Genomic DNA, 18912 nt, shown 5'->3' on the forward strand with positions numbered 1-18912 from the left:
CTAACTTGTGTCAAATACATAAAGATGTATTGTTATAGTTAAAGGTTGTTGTATGATTTGATTATGACATGATAATTGAAACAATACTGTCTTTATTCTTTTTACTCTATTCTTTATTTCCCCTCCACTGTCAGGTAACTCCCTTTGATAAATAATCATCAGTAATTGGATATAATGACAAAGTGGGTAAAAGGTCAATAATAGAACAGATAAAACAATCTGGTAAGTTCAGAAGATGTTCTTATATTTTCCAAAGACAATAGTTTAAACACTACAACAAACTTCAGTAGAGCAGTGGGAATATATTTAGCAGCTCTGATTTAAGACAATTACCAACATCACAGGTGTATTATTATAGTTGTTAATAATTATTAACATATTAATCTTCATTATATAGTCTGATATGAGAGGAGCGTCACATTCAGCCTCTTTTCATGTCCAGAAACAACAAAACAAACTCTACAGCTGAGAGTGTGTTTCTAACCAACAGCAGCACGTTAACTGTCAGGTTTAGCTGCCAAATAAAAGAAACAAAAGACACAAAATGGCGGAGAGATGACTCTGCTTCGTGGGCGGGGCTTCTGACAGTTGGCGCTACATGTCCTCTTTCACGTCCGCAGGCGTGCTATAAATTCTGCAGCTCTTACAGCGAATTTCACATTCATCTTTTAACGTTTGTTAAGAAGATCAGAGACAATGAGCGGAAGAGGCAAAGGAGGAAAGGGACTCGGTAAAGGAGGCGCTAAGCGTCACCGTAAAGTCCTCCGTGATAACATCCAGGGAATCACCAAACCCGCCATCCGCCGTCTGGCTCGCCGCGGCGGAGTGAAGCGTATCTCCGGTCTGATCTACGAGGAGACCCGCGGTGTGCTCAAGGTTTTCCTGGAGAACGTGATCCGGGACGCAGTCACCTACACCGAGCACGCCAAGAGGAAGACCGTGACCGCCATGGACGTGGTTTATGCCCTGAAGAGGCAGGGCCGCACTCTGTACGGCTTCGGAGGTTAAACATCATCCTGCTCCTTAAACACAAAGGCTCTTTTAAGAGCCAACCACTCACTCTGAGAGACATCCTGTTACCTGTTATACATGTTACGTATTAGTAATGTTGTGTATATATAAACATGTTAGTATATCACGTTAATAATTTTGTCAACAAATGTGTGATTACGTAAACGCATGCACCAGTAGCCCATTTTCAACTCCGTATACTATTCACTTCAAATCTCATGCTATAACATCAAACCCAGGCACATTATTAATACTTATATTGCTCTTGTACACTATATACTTTTTGTGTTGTGCCACCCATTAACTTAGCTGTCCTGTGACAGATCATATATGTTATGTATTTATGGTAAATGTGAAACATGAACAGACCATCTGGCACTTCTGTTATACATGTTATGTATTACTAATGTTTGTAATGTGGTGTGTATATAAACATCATTTAAACTAATACTAATTTTCACTCGTACTACAACATCAAACCCAGGTCTATTATTTAATACTAATGTCGCCTGTTTACATAATTTGCAACTCATTTATACTCCCTCAGATGTCCTGTGGTGAGTTATGTTAGTATTGTTGAATATAAACATGTACCAGTAGTTCAACTGTAATACTGTCAACATAAACATGTAACCCAGGCATATTAATATACATATGATCATGTATATACATAATACTATTTTATTTTTTTATTACCTGATTGAGCCTCGCACTAACTCTGAGCTGTCCTGTGATTAATTATATATGTTAGAAATGTTAAACATACATACTTACAAACCCATAAGTTACTGCTATATGCATTATTTTTTCACTTAACCAGTGCAATGACCATCACACCCAAGGTATATGTTTTAGCACCAGTGTTATAAGTGCAATAACATACTATACGTTATTACAGTAACTCAGATGTCTTGTGATGAGATAGTAATATTATACATAAACACATGTACCAGTAGGTTTTCACTTTAAACTCATCAAACCCAGGCATATTATTCATCACCATTATTGCACTTGTACATAATACTATTGTACTATATATATATTTACTGGTGGCCTATTGTGTTGTGTTGAGCCACCCAGCTCAAAGCTCTCCTGTTCATAAGTTAATAACAGTTTAAATATCTAATTTTACTGTTTACATATTTATTTTTGTTTTGGACAGCATTTGTCAAAGTTTCAAGCCATCATATAGTTATTGAGCCTTAATAAAATACTTTTTCTACAAACTCTGACAGTTGACAAGTTAGTAATGTTATACATAAATCTTCACATTGATACTTCAGTTCAACTGTGCTGCAGGTTTATCTTCTTCCACTTTGAGATTTGTGCCATAATAATCACATTCAGGTATGCTATCATCAAACATCAATATTTCTCTGGTACATTATATATTTTGTTATGTATTTTTCCTAATAATCTTTTTATTGCTTGTGCAGAAACACCCACCCACTAAAATCTGTCCTGTAATAATTGTAATATATATTTTTACTGTAAATGAAATGATGTATTTTTGTGTTGTAAAACAACATTTATCAAGGTTTCAACTTAAGTCATGATACACTTATTAAACATGAATCAGTGTATAAAGTGTTTACTAAAGCTTTGTCCATAATTACATGTCATTAATTTAATCTTGTGATAAACTGGAGATGTTGTGAGATGATAAATGAAGCTATAAAGAAGTTCTGCTACACATGTTTTATTTAATCTTGGACCTTTAGATAATCAGCTTTATTTCTCAGAATAAAAAACAAACACATTAACCAGATTTTTAACTCTGAATTGTATTTCACAAATATAACTAAGTAATAACCTGAGATACATGTTGTAAGAGTAAAAGCACAATATACACATGATAAACACTGTAGCAGCATACAAGTCAAATATTAAAGAGAAAATACCTCAAAAATGTGTTAAAGTACAAATATAACTACACCAACTGTAATGTTACTATCACTGATAATGTGGCTGGAAGTCACATATGTCATATTATTATATTATACATAAACTATATATAACTATATATTATATTAAACAGTAAAGACTGTAATTAAATGTCAATTTAAATCAAACTATTAAACTACTACTACATATCAAAATCTAATCGACCGTTATTTTCAGTTGGCGCATGCTCAGTCTGGCCAATAATTCAGCCAATCCTGTTCGAGCAACGGCACAGTAAGATTTACATGCAGCACATATAAAAGCAGCCTCGGTCAGAAAGACAACATTTCCACTGCAATCATGCCTGATCCAGTGAAAGCACCGAAGAAAGGTTCCAAGAAGGCCGTGTCTAAAGCCACCAAGACCGGCAAGAAGAAGAGAAAGACAAGGAAGGAGAGCTACGCCATCTATGTGTACAAAGTGCTGAAGCAGGTCCATCCCGACACCGGTATCTCCTCTAAGGCCATGGGCATCATGAACTCCTTTGTGGGGGACATCTTTGAGCGGATCGCCGGTGAGGCTTCCCGCCTGGCTCACTACAACAAGCGCTCCACCATCACCTCCAGGGAGATCCAGACCGCCGTCCGCCTGCTGCTGCCCGGTGAGCTGGCCAAACACGCCGTGTCTGAGGGCACCAAGGCCGTCACCAAGTACACCAGCTCCAAGTAAACTAGCTGCTGCTGCTGCTAATACACAAAGGTCCTTTTTAGGACCACACACTCCTTCAACTAAGAGCTTTATTCCTTTACCGTATGTTCAGTGTCTTCTAGTAGCTCAGTATGTTTCCCTGAGTCATGTGAACTATAAATAATGATCTTGTGCAATATCTCATTGTCTTAGCTTTGAATCTTAAAAGTATAAATGGAAGTGGCACCTGTAATCTCCTCTTTAATATAGTGACAAAGCTTTCTGTTCTACAGTGAATTTTCATTGACTTCAATGTTTTCATATCAGATGATCTATGTAGTTTGATTCAGTTCATCTAATTTAATGTTATAGCAGGTAGTTAAAAATAATGCTTAGTTCAAAAATAGGTCTTGATTAGGGAACAAATTAAATAAAGCTGCTTTTAATGGGAGTTAGACTTTCAGTGCTCTACACAACACTGATCACTTGCAAGGAGCTTCATTATATTTAAAAACATGAATGATATCTTATAAAGCTTCAAATAGACTATCAGTAGCTGCTGTTTCAACTTTATCACTTTGAGCTCAGACAGCAGAAACTGAATATGTAGAAAAGGCTCAAAGTTACATGTTATGGTAAGTATTCTGTTCTGTCTGAATTGATAAAGAACAACACAAATGTCCTTTTCAGGACCGCACACACCTTCTCTATCTACTTCTACTTTTATATAATTGTATTGCAGTGATAACACTGTTAGTGTATTTTCATGCTCTGTTAAATTAACCTGGGAATTAACCTTGCTTATATTTGCACACTTGTCAATGTGGGCAATAAATTCAGCTGCACTATATATTCTGACCACAAGGTATCGCTGCTGCTGCACTATAAAATGTGCATACAATAATTCAGAGGTGATCCAAACAAATCACAATAATCCAGTTTTACAAAGTAATATATATGCAACAAATGAATGGTGATTAAATTACCATTGATTTGGTTTCTGCCTCAATCATTTGATTTATAGGCCAAAATATTTTATGTTCAGACAGCAGCTTCTATTAGCTGGAAAATTATACTTGAATATGTGAAAATACAAAAAGCAAATGGAGCAGTCTGGGAAATCAAATATGTCAAACAGACATTATGTCAGCATCACTGTCTAATCCCTCAATGTGGATGTCACTTACTTAGAGAAATGTTTTAAAGCTGTAATAAACAACATTTAGCTTAACTACATGTCAGAAAACTACTGTTTGTTATTGTGTTGTCCTACAAAGCAGGCATGATGGTGAGCAGCTCTTCAGATGTGGACTGTACAGAACAAATAAGAGCTTAATATACCGAGGCTTTTAAATACTACTGATCTATTTCATTCATCTTCACACATCAGTTAGCAGTCAATAAGAAAGCACAGTGTTTGTTTCAGCACTGAAAACCAAACTGACGACTTCATCATGATCAATTTAGACTTGATCATTAATGACTGAATGTGCTAAATGTGAGATCAGCTCCTTTTCTTATACTTGCATGTGGGTCCAGCAGGGGGCGCTGTTGATCGCAACATGAAGGCCTATATTTGTGTTTGAGTAAGTTTTAGGCATACATACATACATACATACATACATACATACATACATACATACATACATACATACATACATACATACATACATACATACATACATACATACATACATACATACATACATACATACATACATACATTTTAACCTCCTGATATGTTATAAATCATGTTGCTTTACATTCCTAATGCATGCTGTGAAGTTTTAGATGTTTAGTTATTTTTTCCTCCACTGGCAGACTCTTGCTCCAGTTGTCTAATCTATCTAGTTATAGTCAAATCCAGTTTTTTGTTTTTTTTCTCCAAAGTTACATAATCATTGTGAAGCAAAGCTTTTGTGATGAAGCTGCAATAAGCAACAGTAATATAACGTTGACATAATGCAGGCTTGATGCAAAGTATAAAGAGAAAACTATAACAGATTTCCTTTAAACTCAATTCTTGGGAACATTAAATGACTGCAATCAGAAAATGAAAACAATTATAGTAAACAAAAAAAAACAAACCCAGCAGATAGAAGTGTTTGTGTACTGAGAACATTTGTTATCTGATAACTTGGGAAAAAAATGGCAGCAGCACCAACAAACCATCTATAAATAACAGTCGATATGATTGATATTGTACATGTCAAGTCATATAATTCAGAAGACAGATAAGACTCCCTCACAGCAAAACAGGAAAATCACTTCAGTTCTCATCTGACAACTAGACACTTAAACTAGCTCTACATCCATCATGCTGCTTACACACTGATGTTTCGGTGTTAATCAACTATGGCTATCAAACACTTGTGAAGAAAATGTGCAATAGAGTCTAAAATGAATTTATAATGTTTGGCCAATGAATATGAAGGATATAAGAATATGATTTGTGTTCATGAGGTTTTAATCATGTGTTGGATCCTTATACGTCTTAATAAGTGTGAAATGTCTCACATTCACCAATTCAGAGGTCAAACACATTATTCTTGTTGACTAAAAACTAAACCAAAACTAACTAAAAGCCTGTGACTGCTTTAACAGGTTTTTTCAGGTCATGTGTAAACGTAGCTGCAAACAAACTGTTTATGATACACAGATAAACTTGACCTGACTGCCAACACTGAACTGGTTCTTCAGGTGTTCTGAATGTCAGGTGAGTTGTTATCTGTGCGTGCAGAAAGAGAAATGCTTCTATTAACAATCACGTTGCTCACAAGGCCCAATTCAGTCTGATGATCAAGTCAAAGTAAATTATTTCTCTGTTAATCTTAATAATCACAAATATGCAGGTAAAAAGTCAAAGATGTATAAATATATATATATATATTTTTTTTTTTTTTTTTTCAAATTTCTCAATAACAGCCTGCAGCATCAAATATAACTTATAATTCAGACGAAATTCAGTCAAAGTCATCGACTTTATATGTTATATGTTAACTGGTGACACCTAGTGGCAGAAACACGGTACTGCAGTTCATGCATCACCTGTATGCATAAAATAACATTTGCACAGCTAAAAATCATCATTACATGTTTAGTGTTGTAAACAAGCTCTCTGTGTGAAGCTCTGTGTTAAAGAGTGGAAAAAGAAAGTCTGGAACAATAAAATGTTACAACTGAACTAAAAGAAAATATGCATTGCTTTTTTTATTTGTCACTTTATTCTAAACTCACAACGTTTGTCCATGTCGGGATCTTGTAGAAATGAAGACTTTTTTTTCCCAGTGATCTGATTGATCATTGGTCGGGATGTTGACGGGTTGTGATCTGATCACTGACTAGATGTGAGCCGCTGTTGTAACCCTGAAAAAGTTTCCAGATGTATTATACAGTTAACAGAAGCTGCTGTCTGGAGTCCAGCCTGATGTGACCTGATCAAAACACTGCATGAACTAACATTGAAGGAGACATTTGCTCCTTAAATTCAAACATTTTGGCCTATAAATCAAATTATTGAGGCAGAAAACAAATCAATGGTCATTTAGTCACCATTTATGTGTTTCATATTTATTGCTTTGTAAAACTCTGTGTGGATTATTGTGATTTGTTTGGATCACCTCTGAATTATTGTATGCACATTTTATAGTGCAGCAGTGACACCTTGTGGTCAGGATATATAGTGCAGCTGTATTTAGCTTTCACTGACTCCTGTGAGTCTTTCCACTGGTCCTCCTTACTGTGATATCATTTCAGATTTATTTCCCACATTGTAAATGTTTAAATATAACCAAAGGACTGTCCCAGGTTAATTTTATAGAGCATGAAAATACATTAACAGTGTTATTACTGCAATACAATTATATAAAGGTAGACTGGTGTTATTGAAAGCTACAAATACAGGATCATGACGTGCTCAGAAGTTATTTATTGGGCTTCAACAATGAAGCCCAATAAATAACTTTTTGCAGGTTTGATGTAAGGTTTTGTGGTTGTTAGTGTGTAGAGTTTGCAAAATAACCTGTAGTTTCAAAGTCAGTGTCTAAGCAATCACACATTCCTCTGCTTTTGAATATTCATTTAGGTCTGATACATTCTTTTTCTATGAGGCACACAATGATGTTCATGAATGGTTTCAGGTGTATAAGCTGCATTTTAGACCATGAACAGATTCAAATGGCTTCCTAACGAGTTGGAATCTCAAAAACTCCTTAAACCCTGGTTTAAAGTCAACATGGAGAAACATTTTCCCTTCAGTAGAAAGATGTGAAAACAGTCTTCCAGAGTCAATGTTTGCACCTTCATCATTCTGCACAAGGAAGTGCAAACATATGACTGAGTGGAGGGAAATATTTACTTCTCTAATGTACAACAGATAAAGAAGAGCTAACCTCATTCCTGTACCTGTTTCGTGTTGGCACATTGATAAGCATCTTAGACCGAAAGTTATCTAAAGTGTCCAACTGAGAGTTAATTACTCTTCTTTATCTGCTGTAACAACAACAGGATGTCATAGTTCATAAGTGTGGATACTCACATCTTTATCTTTATAGTCATAGTTAGGGCCCGTGCGCCGACTGCAAGTCACCTGGCGAAAGCCTTATTGAAATTGTAATGTTTATTATTATTATTATTATTATTATTATTATTATTATTATTCTTCCGACATTTCGTGCCCCAATTTCGCCCCTTTCCCAAATGCGGAAATGCTTATACTTTTGCACGGACGTCCGGCCTCATCCGAAATTGGATATTTTTGGGTGGTCGCACATGGTCGACGCAGAATGGCGGAATAGCGGCCCCTACAAAGTCCAAAAATGCCCATAGGGAATTTTGCTAACTTTGTCCTATGCTCACAAAATTCGGTACACATATGTATTATACCCACATATACAAAAAAGCCTTTTGACCTCATGACCTCAACCCAACAGGAAGTCGGCCATTTTGGTTTTGATTTTTCCCGCCTAAAATTAACTCCTCCCACAGCGTTCGCCCGATCAAGTTCAAATTAGGTACGCAACATCTCCAGACCTAGCTGAGCTTAAGTTGTGCTCTGCGCATCCGTAGGTCAAAGGGCGTGTCTGCCAGGGCTCAACTAACTTTGGCGTGCTCGCCATGTACATACGAGTGGCTCTCACGCCCACATACTTCATCCAATCAGCTTCAAACTTGCTGGACATGATGATGGCTCCGCCCTGAACGTCCCGATATATTAACTTCCCACGTAACTCATAGCGCCCCCCGGTGGTAACAGGAAGTTAACTAAGATTCATTAAAATTACATACTTTGCCCCATCAACTTCATTCAGAACCAGTTGGTGAAACTACATTATGAAGACTGTGAAGTTACGAGTAATGGCGTCCGTGTGGCGACGCGGCGACCATCTATTCCTCGCCATGAAAATACGTTTGGCTTTTTGATGGCTTTATTGAACTCGTATCATCATGAAAATTGGTACACAGGTCCAGGGTGCCGACCTCAAGGTCTCCATTCGCTCTTAGGCGATCTCACTCGTGTCAGCCCCTAGTGGAAACAGGAAGTGCCATATTTTACATCATCATTGTGCGATTTCCACAAAACTTCACATGTGTAATCACTGTCCCACCCTGAACGCAACCGCTTGTGTTTTGTTACACTCTACTGCCCCCTGGTGGATGAACCATCAACCTCTCATAACTCCTTAATGCTTTGTCCAATTCACTCCAAACTTCACATGACTGATGAGTGGCCGCCCTGAACACACCAGACCACACCAGACCATATGTGTAACTACCTGTGACTGCCCCCTACTGGATGAACGAAACATTGCATTTTTGGCCTCCTTCCAGGTTTTTTCTCACTTTCTGCTTCACGCCACAGCCCTGCCATGCCTCAGGCCCTGCGGTGGCATGGGTGAGCGAGGGCCCGCCATCGCCGCTTGTGGCTTTAATTATTGTTATCATTCTTAGTGTTGATGGACCTTTACGGACCAATAACCAAACCCAGATCTGACCTCTCTTTGCATTTTACTGGTGTATAGGACACACTCCACTTTTAAATGGAAAAATGATGTATCAAACTTGCGCCTTATTAACAGCTTTTTATGGTAAAATGAATTTGTCCCTTTTGGTTTCTGATATTTTCTCAAAGGAGAATACAGAACTACAGAATAGATGTTGTTCAATGTGCCAACAGGAAATAGGTACAGGAATGAGGTTAGCTCTTCTTTATGTGTTGTACATTATAATTAAAAGTAAATATTTCCCTCCACTCAGTCATATGTTTTGTACTTCCTTGTGCAGAATGATGAACGTGCAAACATTGACTCTGGAAGACTGTTTTCACATCTTTCTACTGAAGGGAAAATGTTTGTACACCTGAGATCATACGTGAGAATAATTATTATGAGAATAAAGCTGTCATTTCTTTGTCCTGATGTTGGGAAAATATATCACATGAAACTTGTTAGTAATTTGTTGTTCAGGGAATGAGGAAATAGTCAATAAAAATTAAACTTCAAGCGTGTGATAGTTGATCCTTCAAGTTCAAATGTTGCTAGGCCTGTTCTTTCTCATGAATGAAAGGTATGATTGTAATTTGTGCACATATCTGTGACAGCTGTCCACATTCTTCTCTCTGCTTTATATAAAGGTTGCATGAGTGTGAACACAAACCATCAGTGTGAGAATGGAGCTCGCTGTGTTTTTCCCACTGCTGTTGCTGGTCTGCTCTGCCTCCACAGGGTCGGTTACGAAGAACGCTGACTATAAACCTCCGTACGAGCCTCTTCCATACGACATCCACGCTGTGCTGAGTGACATGAAGGCAGAGATTGGGCAACTACAAAAGCGCAATGAAGGTACAGTATAACGTCTGAAAGAATTTGAGGTTTTTTTTTTTGGGGGGCGGGGGGGTTTTGTTGTTGTTTTTTAACCTAATCAGGTTCATCTTAATTTTGGACCAATGTAAAATCAAACTCGGAGTATTTTTTTTTTTTTTCCAGCACAGACAAGAAGGCAGAATACCGAAGTGGACATGCTGAAGAATGAGTTGAAAAAGCAGAAGACCGAAGTGGACAAGCTGAAGCAGCAGCTACATGGTATTGTGTTGAATTCATCACTGCTCTGATCATTTATGTAGGCCCAGTAGTTCCCCATTCCTTCTACCTCAGGCTTTCAGTGTCTGAGATCAACCTCCCCCTGCCCCTCTAACCATCTCCTACTTCTGACTGTGAGATTTTCTCAGCAGGTAGAAGCTGTTAGTTCACTAACTAGACAAGGACAAGCCCACTGCAACAAAGTTAACTGACCCACACGGTGACATGCAAAAGCCATTGAAAACCGATCTTTTTTTTTTTGTTATGTTTTGGGTTTGTTTTTGCTATGTGCGCCCTGTGCCTCTCTGCAAGATGCCCCCCAGGAAGCTGCCCATATCACCCAAATCTAAATCTGCCACTGGTGATGAATGTGTTTGTTTTAGAAAAGTTAAGACTTGAACCAAGTTATCTTTTAAACATATGCTCATTAGTTTAAAAACTACATAAAATGGTGTTCAGCACTAAAATAATAGTTTACATTGCTCTCTCTCTCTCAGGTGGACAGGTGGCTTTCTCAGCATCTCTGTATGCTGAACATAGAAGACATTTCGGACCCTTTAAGAAACGAACACCTCTGGTCTACAAATATGTCGTCACAAACATTGGACATGCCTATGACTCAATCACAGGTACCTGAACTCACAAACTTCAACAGTTAATTTCACTTTTCTGCAATGTTGATGTCAACCTGACTGACAGAAGTTACATTTTCATTTGAAATAACAAAAAAAAAACAAATGTCTCTCAGGTATTTTCACTGCCCCGCTGAGAGGAGCCTACCATTTCGAGTTCCACGTGGGTGCACATGGAGACAAAAGACGTGCTGCAGGTGTTTTGTTGTACAAGAATGAACATCATGTTTTTAGTGCATATGAGCAACAGACAGCACATTATGGGTCTGCCTCTAATAGTGTCACACTGATTCTGGAGAAAGACGATAAGGTGTCTATACGTATGTTTGCTAACAGAAGAGTGTATGATGATCACAATCACTACTGCACCTTCAGTGGTCATCTGATGTTCACCATGTAAGACGGAAACAGTCCCTCTTTACCTTCATCACATGTATGCATGAAATAACATTTGCACAGCTAAAAATCATCATTACATGTTTAGTGTTGTAAACAAGCTCTCTGTGTGAAGCTCTGTGTTAAAGAGTGGAAAAAGAAAGTCTGGAACAATAAAATGTTACAACTGAACTAAAAGAAAATATGCATTGCTTATTTTATTTGTCACTTTATTCTAAACTCACAACGTTTGTCCATGTCGGGATCTTGTAGAAATGAAGACTTTTTTCCCAGTGATCTGATTGATCATTGGTCGGGATGTTGATGGGTTGTGATCTGATCACTGACTAGATGTGAGCCACTGCTGTAACCCTGAAAAAGTTTCCAGATGTATTATACAGTTAACAGAAGCTGCTGTCTGGAGTCCAGCCTGATGTGACCTGATCAAAACACTGCATCAACTAACATTGAAGGGACATTTGCTCATTAAATTCAAACATTTTGGCCTATAAATCAAATTATTGAGGCAGAAAACAAATCAATGGTCATTTAGTCACCATTTATGTGTTTCATATTTATTGCTTTGTAAAACTCTGTGTGGATTATTGTGATTTGTTTGGATCACCTCTGAATTATTGTATGCACATTTTATAGTGCAGCAGTGACACCTTGTGGTCAGGATATATAGTGCAGCTGTATTTAGCTTTAACGGACTCCTGTGAGTCTTTCCACTGGTCCTCCTTACTGTGATATCATTGCAGATTTATTGCCCACATTGTAAATGTTTAAATATAACCAAAGGACTGTCCCAGGTTAATTTTACAGAGCATGAAAATACATTAACAGTGTTATTACTGCAATACAATTATATAAAGGTAGACTGGTGTTATTGAAAGCTACAAATACAGGATCATGACGTGCTCAGAAGTTATTTATTGGGCTTCAACAATGAAGCCCAATAAATAACTTTTTGCAGGTTTGATGTAAGGTTTTGTGGTTGTTAGTGTGTAGAGTTTGCAAAATAACCTGTAGTTTCAAAGTCAGTGTCTAAGCAATCACACATTCCTCTGCTTTTGAATATTCATTTAGGTCTGATACATTCTTTTTCTATGAGGCACACAATGATGTTCATGAATGGTTTCAGGTGTATAAGCTGCATTTTAGACCATGAACAGATTCAACTGGCTTCCTAACGAGTTAGAATCTCAAAAACTCCTTAAACTGAGGTTTAAATTCAACATGGAGAAACATTTTCCCTTCAGTAGAAAGATGTGAAAACAGTCTTCCAGAGTCAATGTTTGCACCTTCATCATTCTGCACAAGGAAGTGCAAACATATGACTGAGTGGAGGGAAATATTTACTTCTATAATGTACAACAGATAAAGAAGAGCTAACCTCATTCCTGTACCTGTTTCGTGTTGGCACATTGATAAGCATCTTAGACCGAAAGTTATCTAAAGTGTCCAACTGAGAGTTAATTACTCTTCTTTATCTGCTGTAACAACAACAGGATGTCCTAGTTCATAAGTGTGGATACTCACATCTGTATCTTTATAGTCATAGTTATTGTTATCATTCTTAGTGTTGATGGACCTTTACGGACCAATAACCAAACCCAGATCTGACCTCTCTCTGCATTTTACTGGTGTATAGGACACACTCCACTTTTAAATGGAAAAATGTTGTATCAAAGTTGCGCCTTATTAACAGCTTTTTATGGTAAAATGAATTTGTCCCTTTTGGTTTCTGATATTTTCTCAAAGGAGAATACAGAACTACAGAATAGATGTTGTTCAATGTGCCAACAGGAAATAGGTACAGGAATGAGGTTAGCTCTTCTTTATGTGTTGTACATTATAATTAAAAGTAAATATTTCCCTCCACTCAGTCATATGTTTTGAAATTCCTTGTGCAGAATGATGAATGAGCAAACATTAAATCTGGAAGACTGTTTTCACATCTTTCTACTGAAGGGAAAATGTTTGTACACCTGAGATCATACGTGAGAATAATTATTATGAGAATAAAGCTGTAATTTCTTTGTCCTGATGTTGGGAACATATATCACATGAAACTTGTTAGTAATTTGTTGTTCAGGGAATGAGGAAATAGTCAATAAAAATTAAACTTCAAGCGTGTGATAGTTGATCCTTCAAGTTCAAATGTTGCTAGGCCTGTTCTTTCTCATGAATGAAAGGTATGATTGTAATTTGTGCACATATCTGTGACAGCTGTCCACATTCTTCTCTGTGCTTTATATAAAGGTTGCATGAGTGTGAACACAAACCATCAGTGTGAGAATGGAGCTCGCTGTGTTTTTCCCACTGCTGTTGCTGGTCTGCTCTGCTTCCACAGGGTCGGTTACGAAGAACGCTGACAATAAACCGCCGTACGAGCCTCTTCCATACGACATCCATGCTGTGCTGAGTGACATGAAGGCAGAGATTGGGCAACTACAAAAGCGCAATGAAGGAACAGTATAACGTCTGAAAGAATTTGAGGTTTTTTGGGGGGAGTTTTTGTTGTTGTTTTTTAACCTAATCTTCTTAATTTTGGGCCAATGTAAAATCAAACTGAGTGTTTTTTATGCTATTTTTTCAGCACAGACAAGAAGGCAGTAGACCGAAGTGGACATGCTGAAGCAGCAGCTACATGGTATTGTGTTGAATTCATCACTGCTCTGATCATCTATGTAGGCCCAGTAGTTCCCCATTCCTTCTACCTCAGGCTTTCAGTGTCTGAGATCAACCTCCCCCTGCCCCTCTAACCATCTCCTACTTCTGACTGTGAGATCGTCTCAGCAGGTAGAAGCTGTTAGTTCACTAACTAGACAAGGACAAGCCCACTTCAACAAAGTTAACTGACCCACACGGTGACATGCAAAAGCCATTGAAAACCGATCTTCTTTTGTTTTGGGTTTGTTTTTGCTATGTGTGCCCTGTGCCTCTCTGCAAGATGCCCCCCCAGGAGGCTGCCCATATCACCCAAATCAAAATCTGCCACTGGTGATGAATGTGTTTGTTTTAGAAAAGTTAAGACTAGCTCCAAGTTATGTTTTAAACATATGCTCATTAGTTTAAAAACTACATAAAATGGTGTTCAGCACTAAAATAATAGTTTACATTGCTCTCTTTCTCTCAGGTGGACAGGTGGCTTTCTCAGCTTCTCTGTATACTAAACATAAAAGACATTTCGGATCCTTTAAGAAACGAACACCTCTGGTCTACAAATATGTCGTCACAAACATCGGACATGCCTATGACTCAATCACAGGTACCCGAGCTCACAAACTTCAACAGTTAATTTCACTTTTCTGCAATGTTGATGTCAACCTGACTGACAGAAGTTACATTTTCATTTGAAATAACAAAAAAACCCAAATGTTTCTCAGGTATTTTCACTGCCCCGCTGAGAGGAGCCTACCATTTCGAGTTTCACGTGGGTGCACATGGAGACAATGAACATGCTGCAGGTGTTTTGTTGTACAAGAATGAACATCATGTTTTTGGTGCATTTGAGCAACAGACAGCACATTATGGGTCTGCCTCTAATAGTGTCACACTGATTCTGGAGAAAGGCGATAAGGTGTCTATACGTATGTTTGCTAACAGAAGAGTGTATGATGATCACAATCACTACTGCACCTTCAGTGGTCATCTGATGTTCACCATGTAAGATGGAAACAGTCCCTCTTTACCTTCATCACCTGTATGCATAAAATAACATTTGCACAGCTAAAAATCATCATTACATGTTTAGTGTTGTAAACAAGCTCTCTGTGTGAAGCTCTGTGTTAAAAAGAGTGGAAAAAGAAAGTCTGGAACAATAAAATGTTACAACTGAACTAAAAGAAAATATGCTTTGCTTTTTTTATTTGTCACTTAATTCTAAACTCACAACGTTTGTCCATGTCGGGATCTTGTAGAAATGAAGACTTTTTTCCCAGTGATCTGATTGATCATTGGTCGGGATATTGATGGGTTGTGATCTGATCACTGACTAGATGTGAGCCGCTGTTGTAACCCTGAAAAAGTTTCCAGATGTATTCTACAGTTAACAGAAGCTGCTGTCTGGAGTCCAGCCTGATGTGACCTGATCAAAACACTGCATGAACTAACATTGAAGGGACATTTGCTCCTTAAATTCAAACATTTTGGCCTATAAATCAAATCAATGGTCATTTAGTCACCATTTATGTGTTTCATATTTATTGCTTTGTAAAACTCTGTGTGGATTATTGTGATTTGTTTGGATCACCTCTGAATTATTGTATGCACATTTTATAGTGCAGCAGTGACACCTTGTGGTCAGGATATATAGTGCAGCTGTATTTAGCTTTAACAGACTCCTGTGAGTCTTTCCACTGGTCCTCCTTACTGTGATATCATTTCAGATTTATTGCCCACATTGACAAATGTTTAAATATAACCAAAGGACTGTCCCAGGTTGATTTTACAGAGCGTGAAAATACATTAACAGTGTTATTACTGCAATACAATTATATAAAGGTAGACTGGTGTTATTGAAAGCTACAAATACAGGATCATGACGTGTTCAGAAGTTATTTATTGGGCTTCAACATGTGTCCAACCTTATAAAACAATCATGAGTCACTGAAAGGAAGCAAATTATATGAATTACTTCTTACACTTTATAAATAAAGGTCACTGTAGAGTCATTTATACCATTTGATTATAAAGGCCAGCTCATGAAACATACATTTACATAAAATGCTCTCAGTGGCTTTTCTCTGTCACATAGATAAAACTGGCATGAACATAAAATGTGCAAATATCTGATTAAATCGTATCATCTCATTCTGAGCACATATTGATAACAAGTGAAATATCTCTGACATATCGGCTAAAATGTGTCCTGAAAATCTCAATGTTGTTTATAGCTGCCAACATATTTACATCGTTATCATTCTCACATTCAACCATTAAAGAAAAATGTAAACACTGTATAGCAGGGGTGTCAAACATAAGGTCCGTGGGACAGAGCCGGCGACTGAGGGGTTAAATCTGGCCCGCTGGATAATATAATGTAAATATTAAGGAAAAAATTATTCCAGTTTTTCCACCACAACTGTATTTCAGCACTGAAAGCCAAACTTTGACTCTGATAAATGCAGCAGTGTGACACCAGGATGACTTAGCACAATTTATTGTTCATTTAAGCCATGATAATTAATGTTTTATGTTCATGCCTCTTTGTAATGAAAACAACTTATTCTTGATCTAAGCATTATTCTTAACTACCTATCAAAGTAAATTTAAACTGAAACAATCATACTGCATAGATTTGATCTGACAACACTGATAGTCAGCAAAAATTCAATATAGAATAAAAAGCTTTACTATATTAAACCTTCATTCATACTTTTAAGACAAAAGATACACGCAGCTAAAAAAGGACAATGAGGTATTGCACTATTACAATATGTTCAGTGTCTTCTAGTAGTTCAATTTGTTCCCCTGAGCCATGTGAACTATAAACAATGATCTTGTGCAATAGTGCAATACATCATTGTCTTTTTAGCTTTGGGTCTTAAAAGTATAAATGTAGTGGCACCTGTAATCGTATTAATATAATGACAAAGCTTTCTGTTCTACAGTGAATTTTCATTGACTTCAATGTTTTCATATCAGATAATCTATGTAGTTTGATTCAGTTCATTTAATTTAATTTTATAGCAGGTAGTTAAAAATAACGCTTAGATCAACAATAGGTCTTGATATGGGGAAATTAAATATAAAGTCTCTTTTAATGGGAGTTAATCTTTCAGTGCTCTACACAACACTGATCACTTGCAAAGGAGCTTCATTATATTTAAACACATGAATGATATCCTATAAAGCTTCAAATAGACTATCAGTAGCTGCTGTTTCAACTTTATCACTTTGAGCTCAGACAGCAGAAACTGAATATGTAGAAAAGGCTCAAAGTTACATGTTAGATTAAGTACTCTGTTCTGTCTGAATTGATAGAGAACAAAAATGTCCTTTTCAGGGCTGCACACACCTGTATTTGTAGATTTCAATAACACCATTCTACTTTTATATAATTGTATTGCAGTAATAACACTGTTAGTGTATTTTCATGCTCTGTTAAATTAACCTGGGAAAGTCCTTTGCTTATATTTACTGTATACATATTTAGTGTGTTGTTCAGCAACATATGTCTAAGTTTCAAGAAAAGAGAGCATGAATCATGCAAGCATCATAATTATGTGCCTATACTCAGTGTTTAAACACTTTTAATTAGTGATGTTATACATGAATCGTCTTCATCAACTGTGCTGCAGGTTTATCTTTTTCCACTTTGAGATTTGTGCTATAATAATCAAATTTAGGTATACTATCATCCAACATCAATATTTCTCTGGTACATAATATTTTTCCTATTAATCTTTTAATTGCTTGTGCAGAAACACCCACCCACTAAAATCTGTCCTGTAATAATTGTAATATATATTTTTACTGTAAATGAAATGATGTATTTTTGTGTTGAAAAACATCATTTATCAAGGTTTCAACTTAAGCCATGATACACTTATTAAACATGAATCAGTGTATAAAGTGTTTACTAAAGCTTTGTCCATAATTACATGTCATTAATTTAATCTTGTGATAAACTGGAGATGTTGTGAGATGATAAATGAAGCTATAAAGAAGTTCTGCTACACATGTTTTATTTAATCTTGGACCTTTAGATAATCAGCTTTATTTCTCAGAATAAAAAACAAACACATTAACCAGATTTTTAACTCTGAATTGTATTTCACAAATATAACGTTAAGTAATAACCTGAGATACATGTTGTAAGAGTAAAAGCACAATATACACATGATAAACACTGTAGCAGCATACAAGTCAAATATTAAAGAGAAAATACCTCAAAAATGTGTTAAAGTACAAATATAACTACACTAACTGTAATGTTACTATCACTGATAATGTGGCTGGAAGTCACATATGTCATATTATTATATTATACATAAACTATATATAACTATATATTATATTAAACAGTAAAGACTCAGATGAAGGAGGGGACGGTGATTAAATGTCAATTTAAATCAAACTATTAAACTACTACTAAATTTCAAAATTTGATCGACCGTTATTTTCAGTTGGCGCATGCTCAGTCGGGCTAATAATTCAGCCAATCCCGTGCGAGAAACGGCACAGTGAGATTTACATGCAGCGCATATAAAAACAGCCGCGGTCAGAAAGACAACATT

The 18912-nt window shown here is 36.8% G+C and overlaps 2 protein-coding genes across 2 annotated transcripts; both read left to right on the top strand.

The window, feature by feature from the left end:
* The first annotated feature begins 681 nt into the window (after positions 1–681).
* LOC133993891 (histone H4) lies at positions 682–1008 on the top strand. Its single transcript, XM_062433016.1, has one exon. It carries the CDS (start codon positions 697–699, stop codon positions 1006–1008), a length of 312 nt encoding a protein of 103 aa, XP_062289000.1. The 5' UTR covers positions 682–696.
* Positions 1009–3243: 2235 nt separating this feature from the next.
* On the top strand, positions 3244–3624 carry LOC133993682 (histone H2B 3-like). Its single transcript, XM_062432691.1, has one exon. It carries the CDS (start codon positions 3256–3258, stop codon positions 3622–3624), a length of 369 nt encoding a protein of 122 aa, XP_062288675.1. The 5' UTR covers positions 3244–3255.
* Positions 3625–18912: the final 15288 nt, after the last annotated feature.

The sequence above is a fragment of the Scomber scombrus genome, chromosome 14 (genome assembly GCF_963691925.1).
Source record: "Scomber scombrus chromosome 14, fScoSco1.1, whole genome shotgun sequence".
Taxonomy (NCBI): Eukaryota; Metazoa; Chordata; class Actinopteri; order Scombriformes; family Scombridae; genus Scomber; species Scomber scombrus.